Source organism: Brachyistius frenatus, unplaced genomic scaffold (assembly GCF_029030835.1).
Source record: "Brachyistius frenatus isolate BFR_SWC_R1_liver_20210118 unplaced genomic scaffold, ASM2903083v1 Contig_57, whole genome shotgun sequence".
In the NCBI taxonomy this organism is placed as follows: domain Eukaryota; kingdom Metazoa; phylum Chordata; class Actinopteri; family Embiotocidae; genus Brachyistius; species Brachyistius frenatus.
The window spans coordinates 2,382,353-2,395,807 of NW_027210656.1; the positions used below are offsets into that span (position 1 = coordinate 2,382,353).

General features: G+C 41.9%; 1 protein-coding gene across 1 annotated transcript in view; it reads right to left on the minus strand.

Annotated features, from left to right (window-relative positions):
• Positions 1-241: 241 nt before the first annotated feature.
• The window catches only part of ctnnd2a (catenin (cadherin-associated protein), delta 2a), a gene marked incomplete at its 5' end in the record, with an annotated part of 127,295 nt that continues 114,081 nt past the window's right edge, over positions 242-13,455 (minus strand). The window contains 4 exons of the mRNA XM_069705581.1: positions 242-2,890; positions 3,735-3,811; positions 4,465-4,596; positions 9,796-9,922. Of these exons, the coding sequence (XP_069561682.1) occupies positions 2,471-2,890; positions 3,735-3,811; positions 4,465-4,596; positions 9,796-9,922 (756 nt within the window). The remainder of the gene's footprint in view (positions 2,891-3,734; positions 3,812-4,464; positions 4,597-9,795; positions 9,923-13,455) is intronic.

Below are 13,455 nucleotides of genomic sequence, written 5' to 3' on the forward strand. Positions count from 1 at the left end.
ATCTTCAAAGGCACCTGAAGTTCGTTTGAACAAAAGCCTGAAAGAAAGAGCACAAACATGTGAATTAATCTAAAACACATCAAAGTGTGTCAGATTAACCCCCACCATTCAATACATGATCAATTTTGCCTTGTAAGAAGAACACAGAAATTGTGCGATGGAAACGTCTAACGGTGGCTTACTCCGGAAAGATGCCGACATCTCTGTGAAAAATGTAATCAGTCGTAATGATCAAGAGCAGTTGATTGCAAAGAGTCTTTTTATTTTTCCTTGTGTTCAAGTACGGTCCTCTCTCAGCAGGGTCATCTAAGAAGCATCGACACACAATAACACACAACTCGCACCAGAGCCTGAGCATCTTCAGGTGGGGTTTCTCTTTTGTCTCGATTGGGGTGGGGGTCCCGATCAGCAGTTTCCATGTTTAGGTCAAGTGAACAAGAGTCCTGTTGTACACCACATAATCATTTTTTCTCTGCGAACATTTGTTGCATTTTGTGACACTGACATCAGCACATAAAAATTATATATATATATATATTTATATATATATTTATATTCATATATTTATAGATTTGTCATTCTATATCAACAATTCATTCTAGTGATTTTTACCTTGGTTTTTCATGTTGTAAATCTGGACAAACTGTCAGTAGGAATGCCTTGTTTGGACATTGATTTATACAGGAACGCTCACGCACATACACGCAACAGAGGCATACTCACACTACTACACACATGCATGCATAGATACGCTCGCTCAAGTTTACGTGTACACACACAGGCCACACACACTCGGTCACATACATGCACATGTACACAAACACACATCCACGTGTCCACACACTCTCACACACACCCATACATGCTCAGCCAACACAGAGAGGCAGGTCTGTACATCTATGGGAGGGAAACGTTACCCACAATCCCCAGCAATAAGTACGGCTTTACCTGATCAAAACACAAGAAAATAAAAGTTACAAACAGCAGAGGGAGTCATTAAGTCATTGTCACTGTAAACTTCGACAATATATCCCTTTAAAGTACACTAGGACTGGTCCACGATGTGTCAAAGTTTGGCACAATGTCATGTCTTTATTTTTATCGTTCCCTAGTGTACACTAAGATGTACAATATTCATTGTGGCTTTTGTTGAACAGACCAGTTTTTTTTTTATGCACAAGTGATGATGAGAAACCACTGAACGTTGACATTGTCAAACAGATCAGATCCCCAAGTTGAAAAGACAACCCTTTCTAAAGACAGAGAGTGTGCTTTAAACATACACATATATTCTTTAGGCAGTGAAAAAGCACTTTTGTCGACAGGGACTCGGGAGCGATGCCACTCTGCCAATCAAATGCTCTGGCAGCCTTGAACTGCTGTTGATGTTTAATCATGTCCACAATGAAATTCTCTTGATGGAGAGAAAAAAAACGCAAATATTGCACAGCTTCCTCTCTGGCTGGAAAAGGGCAAAAATCAAAAGTGTCCGCTGACATCCATCCTGATGATGTCAGGAGTTTGTGAGTCTTGTATTCATCATTCATGTATTTTTGTTGCTTTTGTTGTTTCAGTCAGTAGTCAGTCATGGAAAATAAATAATGTTTTCATAAGTGGCCCATCAAAAACGTGTAATATACACACTATATCACCTTTGAACTGTACACAAAAAAATAAAAATGCTTTTTTTTTTTTTTAAGTGAAAATTTAGAAAAGTACAAATAAAAAAGATGTAAAAGAATGATGGCAAAAAAAGAAGTCTCTTGATGATGACATTCCTTGGAAACAAATTCAGAAGCCTCTGGAGGCAGCAAGGCCATCGCAACGAAAAGGGGGATAAAAGCAGTGCTACGTTTGTCACTCTGTTGAAATGGTAAACATCCACTTCTTGCCTTGTGCCTCTCTGTGCTTTTATTCTCCCTGACCTCCTCGAGAACCTTCATTCCATCTTCGTCCCTCATCTCTTCCTCTCTTGTCTTCGACAGAAGGTCAGACCACTCCCTGCTCCTAAAGAGTGAGAGCTCTCCCTCATCTGCTCCACATTATTCCTTGACTCCATCTCTCGCCTCCTCTCTCTGCATCTGCATACTCACTCCATTTGGTTATTTTCTTATTACCTTTCCCACTCCTCGTTCCCCCTGTCAAATACACTTCTTCATATCTACTCCCACTGGCTCCACTCACCGGTGAAATGGAGCTGACTTGAAAGAAATAAAGTGGTCTGGGGAAAAAAAAGGAAAATGTTCGCATGCACATGCACAGTCTCTCTTCGTCACCTGACCTGACTTCACTTCTTAACCCCATCCACCTCTGTCTTCCCGCTTGTTTTAGAGAAGACAAATTTCCCTTTTCAAAATGCCACTTATAGTCACGTTGTGTTAATCTGCTATTGATCTCTTGCAAAAATAATCCCTTTCACACAAGAACACACAGACTCTCTCTTGCCCCCCCCCCCATCATTATAGTCTAACTAGACCCACGAGTCAGGTGAGGCCGGGTAGTGGCTGGTCTCGTAGTTCAGTTCGCTGTATGGCCGAGAGGCCGAGTAGAAGTCTACGTAGTTGCCGGTGGACTTGAGGCCCAGGTGCATGCGCAGATCTTCCCGCGGGTCCCTGGGCGGTCCTGTGGAGCTCGGAGGCTGCTGGGGTTGGGCCTGAGGCGGGGCCTGTGTCTGGACCTGTGGCTGCGGCTGGGGGGGTGGAGGGGGAGGTACCTGATCCTCGTAGTAGGCCTCGTCAAAGCTGCGGCTCTGGCTGTGAGGTGGAGGCTGCGGAGGCTGAGGCTGGGGGAAGGTAGGAGGTGGAGGGTAGGGGTCGTAGTCTTTTAACACGGCTGCTGATGGGCTGTCCTGCTGGGGCAGGGGGGGCACGACGCAGGGCTGGGCCGGACCCTGGTGGGGGAGTGGTGGAGGTGGCAGGGGTGGTAGGAGGGGAGGGGGGGGGGATGAGGTGCAAGAATGGGAGGGTCACAGAAAGGTGGGTTATGGGAGAAAAGTGAAAAAAGGGGATGTAAATAAATATGGAGAGATGGAGGGGAAAATGGCAGGTAGAGAGTGAATACAAGGGGTAAAAGGCTTTGAAAGGCAGACACACGGGTAACAAAGCTCAGATGGGAATCAGTGGGGAGGAGGCTCATGCTGTGAATTCTCTATTACATGCAGGTATTGAAGGGAGCAATTCATCTCTAACACTATAACTCTCAGGCTAATGCATTCAAATGTGTAAAAACCCTGAGCATATACACACATTTCACTTATTCAGTTGAGTTGTAGCCATAAAAATGAATTCATACTTTAATTATACATTTAAAACAGATGAAGAAATCCAACCAAATTTTCAGTTCAAATCTTTTCTGGGTCAAATGCTGCGATGCTTTCATTTATCCCTCTCTCTTCACCACCACGGCCATTAAACAGAAGCAAAAATAATTAGCGCAATCAACCGAGGCAATGATTTTAATGGCCAGTCGGGTGTGGTTTAAGGTTGCTGTGGTTTGACGCTGCCTGAACCGAGGGTGTGCCTCCATCGCACACTCTGCCAGTGCATCTCTTATCACAGCTTTTGCATGCCCGTGTGCGTGTGCCTCTTCCACCCCGCTGCTATCTCTCTTAATAAACACCTTGTCATGACAGCATATGCCAATTTATGAGAGCCTTGATGACACGCATGCACTGCAGGGAACACTGTGTTGGTGTGTAGCTCTGTGTACATATAAAAGTGCATTTAGCTACTCACCTGGTTTTGCTTGATATCATCGCTGGCCGTCAGGTAAGAGTTTCGGAACAACGTAGATGTTCCGCAGGACACTTGAACTTGATGGATGAAATAAAAGAGAGGGACAACAGGTTTTTGTCAATGAAAGATAACCGATGCTTACGCTAATAATAATTATTCAAAGGTCTACAAAGCCGTAGAAAACCCCAGAATTAGCTTAGTAAAAAAATAAACTAATTAAAGTCCAAAACCTTACGCAGTTTGTCTAACAGTCTGGCAATTAGTGTGTCCCTCATCACCTCAACAGAGCATTGTTAGGGAAAGACAAAAAAGAATACAGAGGAAAGAAATAATAACAATAAAAAACAAAAACTGAAAGTAAACCAAAGCATAATGAGGTACATAGACAATGGAAGAGAAAGAGGAGGAAAAAGAAAGAGATAGAGAGGAGAGATAGTGAGAGGGCAAACAGAAAGATACTGGAAAGAAAAACTGGCAAGGATAAAGAAAATACTCTGTGTGAGTAAAAGAAGAAAAATAGTGTGAGGTCAAAAAGAGACAGATAAGTGAACGGGGAAATAGGGAATGAAAATAGAAGAGAAAGAAAGATAAAGAGGAGGATAAAATAGAATCATTTAATTCTACTCTGTCTCTCCATCACACACACACACACACACACACACACACACACACACACACACACACACACACACACACACACACACACACACACACACACACACACACACACCTGCCATTCCATCTTTCCGGGATGTGTGCTCTCCTTTGTTGCTATGGAAACCAGCGTTGGTTGCCGTGGAATCATAGTCCATCTTGCGTTCCTTCAGACTCATCATCTCTCTGGGGGAGGCAGGAGCGCTCGCTACGCACACACAGACACGGACACGGACACACGCACGCACACGCACACGCACACACACACACACACACACACACACACACACACACACACACACACACACACACACACACACACACACACTATAATGAGCAATAAACCCAGAACAGCATGAGCCTTCACACTCTGCATGCTTATATTTGTGTCTTGGTCTTTCAAGGTGCACAGTCATTATTCATCATTTAGCTTGTCAGTAGAAGGGGTCACCTCCAGCGTGTTAAAGGACCTCTGGGAATTCAAACACACGCACAAGTTTTTGGACACATTATTTGAATATAAAATTTCACATCTGGTATACATTTTCTTAATTTAGATAACATATTCTGTTTTTCTTCTTTCAAACTGGAAAGCAGCACTTTAAGAAAACAGACTGAGCTGCAGTCAGTTCAACTCTGCTCGTAGTGTACGACACAACTGAACATTGGACATTCAACCCGGCAATACGCAAAATGGTGTAATACACTCGTCAGGTCAACACCGCATACATTATGAATCTTTTGCCCTTGCCTTGGTGTGAAAAAACACATGGTTTAAAAAAAAAATATATACTTGGTTAGGTTTAGAAAAAGAAATTCACATTGCTTTCTCGCAGACTCACACCCAGTCTTCTGGGTTTGAACCTTCCAACCATCCTCACCCATCTCCTGACTGGGACTGCAGCACTTTTGTACTTTGCCAAATCCCCTCTGTCACAACCTTTTTCTTTGATCCCAATCATACACACAAACATACTTTGCATACCAAAGTGAGGCAAAATGTAGCACTGACTGTAACATGGACTAGTGGAGTGATGGGTGTATTACACGCTTTGGCATGATATTGGGCTGGGACATTATATCATCACACAAACATATCTTATTTATTCATGTAGTTATTTTTTTTGTGTGTGCGTGTGTATGTAACAACAAATGTGTCTTAACTTGAACAATACCATAATAGGCCATAAAACCCTAACCGGGGTGATCATGTAGTTTTCATGTCTCTATGCAGTGCTCAAAACAACTGCTTGTAATCAAATATAAAGGATAGAACTTCTTAATCTGATTTATATTTATGATAATACAAGATTATGGTTATGACCAGTTTGAAAGTACAGTGCATTGTACAGAGTTTCAAGGTGACATTTGACAAAACTGCCAATCATGGGCTCTTTGGAACTGCTTTTAAACAGGATGTTGTTAACCCTACTAACTGTATCAAAGTGGGTATTGTTGTAAAAAATGTCTGCATACGCAACGTAGTCATTGTGGAATTGTTCCTGTTAATACTTGTTATTTTGGTTAGCTATCTATTCTAATTTCTCTTATTGTTTACAATCTAGTGTTCATGCACTCTCAATCTGAGCAGTGTCAGACGTTACAACTGAAGGGAGGAGTATATCTACAAATACATTTATGATTAGCCTCATGCCAATTTGGACTCCTATTTGTGTGTGTTTTCACAACTGTACTCCTAACTTTAGAGTACAGCTAGACGTGATGACTCATTTCTTCTCAAACACCATCCTGTTTAAAATCTAGCCGTCATCTCTCACCTATGTGTATTCTATCAGTGTGCACTCATACAGTAACACACACAGTATGCACAGGCAATGACAGGCCTGGCACACACACTGTACACATACTATACATGGCCAGGTCTCCCTCTCTGTTTTACACGCACACGCACACGCACACACACACACACACACACACACACACACACACACACACACACACACACACACACACACACACACACACACACGCACACACACGTCACAGTGTAATCCCCTTATAGCACACTTTAAGTGCTTACTCAGTCCCTCTTATCTTGACACGGTGAATTGCCAGAATCCTGCCTACCTGTGTATCAGCCCTTTCAGTCTGCTTAGCTAAACATTCTTGTAACTAATCACCATACGTACAGCATATTTATACAGAATATATAATCTATACCCTCAGAAGTGAAGGACAGGCTAAAAATAAACTCTTTCAATCCAACTTTGAAAACTGTGGATAACTGTAGGACTGGAGCTACTGCATCAATACTCAATATGTATATGTGTGAATATACAAGGCACACACAAACTTAGTGGAGAGCACCGCTCTCAGTTGCACAAGCAAAAGATTTCCCATATTTCTGGACAAAAAAGGAGATGTAAGGCACTTTGAAAATGGGCATAAAAAAGTATTTGTTCTCTCTGGCTGTTCTCCTGTTTCCTGATAAAAGGGTATGAGAGAACAAACCGTGGCAAAAACACTTACAAAACAGACGAGCTAAATAAAATAAAGGCTTTTAATGTGATTTTTTTTTGGAGAACCTTGGGATTTCAATTATTGTTTTAAATACGAAAGGAACGTGTTTTTTCCACACGATCAGTGACTATTTGGTTGTGGTGAGCTGGTCTTTCATCATGTTTTTACATATTTGATATTTAATTTCATCATTTGACACCTTTGCAGCAGATTATATTAAGGGAGAAGCTCAGCCGTGTCACATACACCTCCAGAGACAGCGCCATCGCGACTGGTTACAGTTACCGCGGGGACCTGGCTGTAACTGCTGGATAGGACAGCCTGGGAGACTCATTCTATCAGTACAAAACACAGCAGGACCCTGTGGGGGCCACGGTGGATGCAAAGGTCTCTCTCCCCCTCTGTTCTCTCTTGCAGCCTCTAACCTCTCCCTCCCTTTCACAGTTTTACCATCACCCCCCCCCCCCTTTATGTGCTCACACGCCATCATTACTCCCGTCTGCTTTGATCCATCTCCAAGGAGCCGGATTGGAGCGTATGCAGAGAGTAGACACAGATGCATGTGTGTGTGTGTGTGTGTGTGTGTGTGTTAGAGTGTATCTGTGTGTGTGTTAGAGTGTATCTGTGTGTGTGTTAGAGTGTATCTGTGTGTGTGTGTTAGAGTGTGTGTATCTGTGTGTGTTAGAGTGTATCTGTGTGTGTGTGTGTTAGAGTGTGTGTGTGTGTTAGTGTGTGTGTGTGTGTGTGTTAGAGTGTATCTGTGTGTGTGTTAGAGTGTATCTGTGTGTGTGTGTGTGTGTTAGAGTGTATCTGTGTGTGTGTTAGAGTGTATCTGTGTGTGTGTATCTGTGTGTGTTAGAGTGTATCTGTGTGTGTGTATCTGTGTGTGTTAGAGTGTATCTGTGTGTGTGTTAGTGTGTCTGTGTGTGTGTGTGTGTGTGTGTGTGTGTGTGTGTTAGAGTGTATCTGTGTGTGTGTGTGTTAGAGTGTATCTGTGTGTGTGTGTTAGAGTGTATCTGTGTGTGTGTGTGTGTGTGTGTGTGTGTGTGTGTGTGTGTGTGTGTGTGTGTGTGTGTGTGTGTGTGTGTGTGTGTGTGTGTGTGTGTGTGTGTGTGTGTTAGAGTGTGTGTGTGTGTGTGCTTTGAGATGGCCTGTGAAAAGTGAGAGATCAGAGGAAAAGGTGAGAAGAAAGTAGGATTACTGCAAGGAGGAGGAAGAGGAGGAAGAAGAGGAGAATGAAACGGGTGAACGAGAATGGGCTGACAAGCACAAAGGCAAAGGGGGGAGACATGGTGTGTAGAGAGGGGAGGAGCAGGAGAGAAGATGGGAGTCATTTCCAGCCATTTCCTACTTTACCTCCTGCCCCTCCAATGTATTACAGATATCCGCAAATTTCTCTACGCACAACGATCTCAAAACTCCTTATTTTCAATGTCGCTGGCCAAAGTCAAATCCTCAGCCTTCACTTCTTCCTCCCTGCATTAAACATCCCTCAATCCCTAATTCTTCTTGCCTCCTTGCTTTTTCTCTTTATCTCCTCCCTGTTTATCACATCCCTCCCTCTTTCTCTGTCTCCTCTCACACTCACACACAAATACACACTTCTTTTCTCCCTGCTCCCCCTCCCTCCCTCTCTTCGCCGGGTCCTTGAAGACCTCTCTAAGCCTTGAGGAAGGAAAAGTACTTTTCTGCCTCATCAGCTTGCTAAGCCCAGTGTGGAGAAAGAACAGCTAAAGGCTCTTCTACTACTGATGCTAACAGCTAATGCTAATGTGCCCTTTGCAAAGCATGAAGGCCAATGGGCTCAGGCTAAAGGCTAACGATAATCATACTTTACAGCATGAAAGGCTTTGGGCGGCAAGCACTGATGCTACGAGCTATTTGGGACTGGTGGGAAGACTGATCGACTGGTAAAAGTTGATGCTACCGGCTGGTGTCCAAATCAAAATGTACGTGTCCTGTATCTTCTGGTTGTACAAATGTCTGACATACATATGCACACAAGTTAACTTTTAGATAGTTGTATCCTTGTGTCATTTACCAGACTAAATTCATTCCCCACAAAGGAGTGAAAAGGTGGGGGGCGCTTTGAGAGCAAGAATTTACAGCTGAAAGGAGAATGAAATAAATCCTTTAAATGCAAAAACTGGTTATTACAAACACTTCCCTTGATAATAAGTGTACTTACTGCACAGCACAACAATCGCTGACATTTTTTTTATTTCTGATTTTCTTTTTTTTTTTTTTCCCGGAACTTAACAAACCATGAGCTCAAATCTACAAAAACAATTCCCAAAGTCATAAAAGTGACGTAGCAACAGAACAGTCTGTGACTGCAATATGCTTGTACTTCTGTAAAAATAAGTGCTTTAAATGCTTTCTAAAATTTTAATTCAATAAATACTGTATTCGCAAAAAAACAAAGCGAACTCTCTTAGACCGGAAGGGTGTATACATACTGTATGATGAGACTGATGCAGGGAAGTGTGACAATAATTCTCATGATAAAACCACATTTCCCATAAGTCCCACCTCTTCTGGTTTTATAATCATTTCCAGTCAACCAGCATGTGGTTTGTTTTGATGATGAGAGATGTAGAAGAGCCTAGTTGACTGTAAATGAAATATTTTTGTTGATAAAATCACAGGAATTGAGCAAAATTGCAAGCTGCCACAAATATTTTGTAGATTGGTTGAACTTGCATTACCTATATTAATTGCCAGATTGACTGAATCCCAACTCAAAACACCACATTTAAATGACCTTCATTAGGAGGGGGATCTCAAATAACAAAATTACCATTAGTTGTAGATCTTAAACTGAAACTGATTGTTAAGGGAGAACCAAGCGAGAATGAAAACACACATACATAATCCCATTGACACATGCATAATATCTGTGTTGAAAGTGCCTTGTGTTCCTCACCAGAGCGGTTATTTGGGGATGTCCTGACAGGAGAGACGGATGGAGTTCGTGAGGAGGAGTAGGGCCTCTGTCTGTCTCTTTCTATTGTTGACGCGGAGCCCACAAAGTGATACTGGGAGTAACCATCCTGTAACACAAACACACAGAAACAAGGAAGAAACAGCTTACAATTTGTTATAAGTAACTGCTCAAACACAAAATCCAATCTTCATTAAACATTATTGTCACTAAATATTTAAAACTAACATTCCTAACAAAATTATTTGTGACAGCTATGGCTATTTGCAATGACTTCATTAAAGGAATTTGTATTTTTTTTTAACTGACACATGTATAATCATCCATCAGTCTTCCACTTTGAATCCCTCAGCCAAACTGCTTTGTAAATTCCAGTAGATAAAAGGATATCAACTTTTATAAACTATTTTTTAACAATGTCATGGAGAGAGTGATACAACAGCACCTGTTTGATAAGTATGCAGTAATAAGTGGCCTTTCAACAACACTGATTCAGCATTGATGAATCACAGAATTATATATATAGAGTTGTGGTTTGGAGGTAAAGCCCTGCACAAACAAATGTTGCAGCACCTCAAAAGCCCAGAAATATTTAGGGTCACTGTTTCAGGAACAATTGTTGGAACATGTTGAAAAAAACACAACATTTACATACGATGAATAGCTAGAGCTTAGTGACGACAAAAATAATTTCAGAAGCTCAGAAAAGGCCATGTTAACTGCGAAACCTTCAAAGAAGGTTCAAAGAAAAAGTTTGTTCTTCTTCTTCTTGATAGTCACATGAAGCACTTGGGTGAGAACTTCTGCACATTTTCAACTGGATTCCCTGAAAAAAAAAAAAAAGAAATACCACTTTTGAATAAACTGCATTTAGATTTAGGATTTTTTTTATTTTTTTATTTTATTTTTATTTTTTTTAGGTTTACCAATCTGTGGTAGGAGCTTAAAAAAGTGTTTTTTTTCTGGACAGTGGAGGACACTGACAAACAATAATACCCAAAGGATCACAACTGTCCACACCACAAATAAACACATTTGCATCAACTCTGAGCTTAGTAAATATACTGCTGTCCTTGTAGAAAAAAAATAATACAACTAACGACTCCACAAGCATAATTACTGCCTAGCCGGTGCCTTTGTAACTGCATTAGTTTAGCAGTGATTGCCGCTTTTCATAAAAATGGATTACGTGAGTCAACAACAATCACAGAGCTGGAACCAAATTCAATTTAGCATTAAGATAATTGGGTACCTCTGAACGCAAAGCAAGAGTAGATGACAAAAGATAATGGAGACATGTTCCATCATAGCTTTTACTGTCTAGGGGCCTCAGTGGGAAACAGGTTGGAAAAGTGGTGACTGTGAGTACATGGGAGAGGTGAATCACTTCAGGACAATGAGGCTGGAGAGGAGGACACAAGAGGGGAGGAGAACGAGACGACTGAGAGACGGAGGAGATGAGGCAGAAAGAGAGGGAGGTGGGACAGACAGAGTAGGAACTGGGAAAGACAAAAGATGACAAAGTAATGAGAGCATTGGAGGAGGAGGGAGATGGTGGGAGAAAGTGATGACAGGAGAGTAAAGATAGTGAGAGGAGGAGAGAGGTAACGAGAGGGAGAGGCAGGGATGGAGAGGTACAGAGAGATGGAGGCTGGAGTGAGCACAGTCCCATGTCCTCCCCTGACTCTCATTTCCTGGCACATCCCTGAGAACTAATAGAAAGCTGGATCCTCTGACACACAGTAGTTCAAAGGTAGTTCACTTCTAGTCTCCACTATCCCTCATTTCCACTTCATCTATTTATCCACCGTTCCATTTTCTCACTCACCTTGTTTCACATTGACCCCCCCCCCGCCCTCCACCCCCCACCCCCCACCCCCTCCCCACCCCCCACACACACACCTCATTATAAACCATTATCTATGTAACCTCGTGCAGGTGGACTATGTCAAACTGTCATGCTGCGCGTGTGAACATAGTCACTGACTATTAAATGATAAATGCATTTAAGAATGACCATAATCAGAGAAGAGGGTAGAGAAGAAAATGTAAAAAAAAAATATTCAAATGCCTGCCATATTCACATACAGTATTTATCCACATTAATAAATTAACTTTATAATTTAACATACTTGTCTTAATTTAATTTCCTCATTAAGCTGAAGGATGCACAAATCATTATATTCGACAGTCGTACAGTGCAGTATATTCTGTATTGGCTTGTTCCAGCTTTTAATCAATTTTATGAGGTTCACGGTGTGAGATATTTAAACTCACAATCCCCCGTAATTCAACCTAACAAACTAAAATCTTTTGAAACTTTTCGAGGTTCACTTGGACTTAAAATTTATTTCTGCGAGTTTAAACACTGATGAGCACAGCATTACTGTGTCCCACCTGCCGGTCTGCCAGGTTTAATGGGTTAAATAAATATTAAATCAACTTCAAAATTTCATGTGGGACCAAATCACACAATGGTTCAAGGTCTGAAGTCTATATATTTTTTCAGCATACCCTGGGTCCAGTGTTTTTTTCAGTGTCAGTGTGTACTGTGGAAAACTTTAAGCAAAAAAATATCCCAACACCCAATGCCACAATACCTCTAAGCACATCAGCTCAATCTATATATCACCTTGTGTTTCTAATTCTCACCTATTCTCCTCACCTTACCTGCTTTCTCTTCTTTTTCCACCCTCTCCTCTCCAAACACTCGTACTGTAAGAACGAGAGGGTAAAAAAAAAAGGAGAAAGAATCGCCAGGTAACCAGTCTGCCTGTTGCTCTCACCATCACTGGATGGTTAGCTGAAGGTCGTGTCGACTGCAAGGTAAAAAGCGCTTATTGGCCCAATAAATGAGGTGTGTGTGTGTGTGTGTGTGTGTGTGTGTGTGTGTGTGTGTGTGTGTGTGTGTGTGTGTGTGTGTGTGTGTGTGTGTGTGTGTGTGTGTGTGTGTGTGTGTGTGTGTGTGTGTAGGGAGGGGGGTGGTCTGGCAGCACTCAGGCCAGACAGCAATTATGGCAAAAAATTGTAAAAGGTTACACATGATGAGTGGTGGGTCTCCTCTGGCTCTCACCGACCACTGCGTGTTGTCATTTTTCAGTCCTTCTATCCATGTCTCATTCTCACTCATTTCACGCTCAGATTTTGATATTTACAGCCGCAGGTGCTTCGCTCACACATGATCCATCTGTCCTCGCAGGAAGAATGCACCTCTGACCTTTGCATCCTTTACTTTAAATGCTTCTGGTTCTGCTGATTTAGAAATGGACTTTTATTTGACAGTTGCATTTACCGCAAACAGCTCAGAATACGATGCAGCTCTGCCTCTTGAAAGGCTTTTGTTAGCTTCTACTCTGACACCGGCTATCTCAACAAACCGCCATCTCCTCAGTCTCTGTCTAACACAGGTGAACATCAGAGAGAAACCAGGCAAAACAAAGAGGCAGCTTCTGAAGCCTGAGGTTGGTTTGATGTCTAGTGAAGTTTTCAAATGTGCATCTCCTTCTTGCTGTCCTCTCCAGTTTACCGTACAGCAGTGGATGATGGATTAATTTCAGCTGTCTTGAAGAACAGCTGTTTTATTCTTGCAAGAAAAATCTTTGAAAGTTGCATGTGTTTAAAATCTTTTGTGAGGTATTTCCA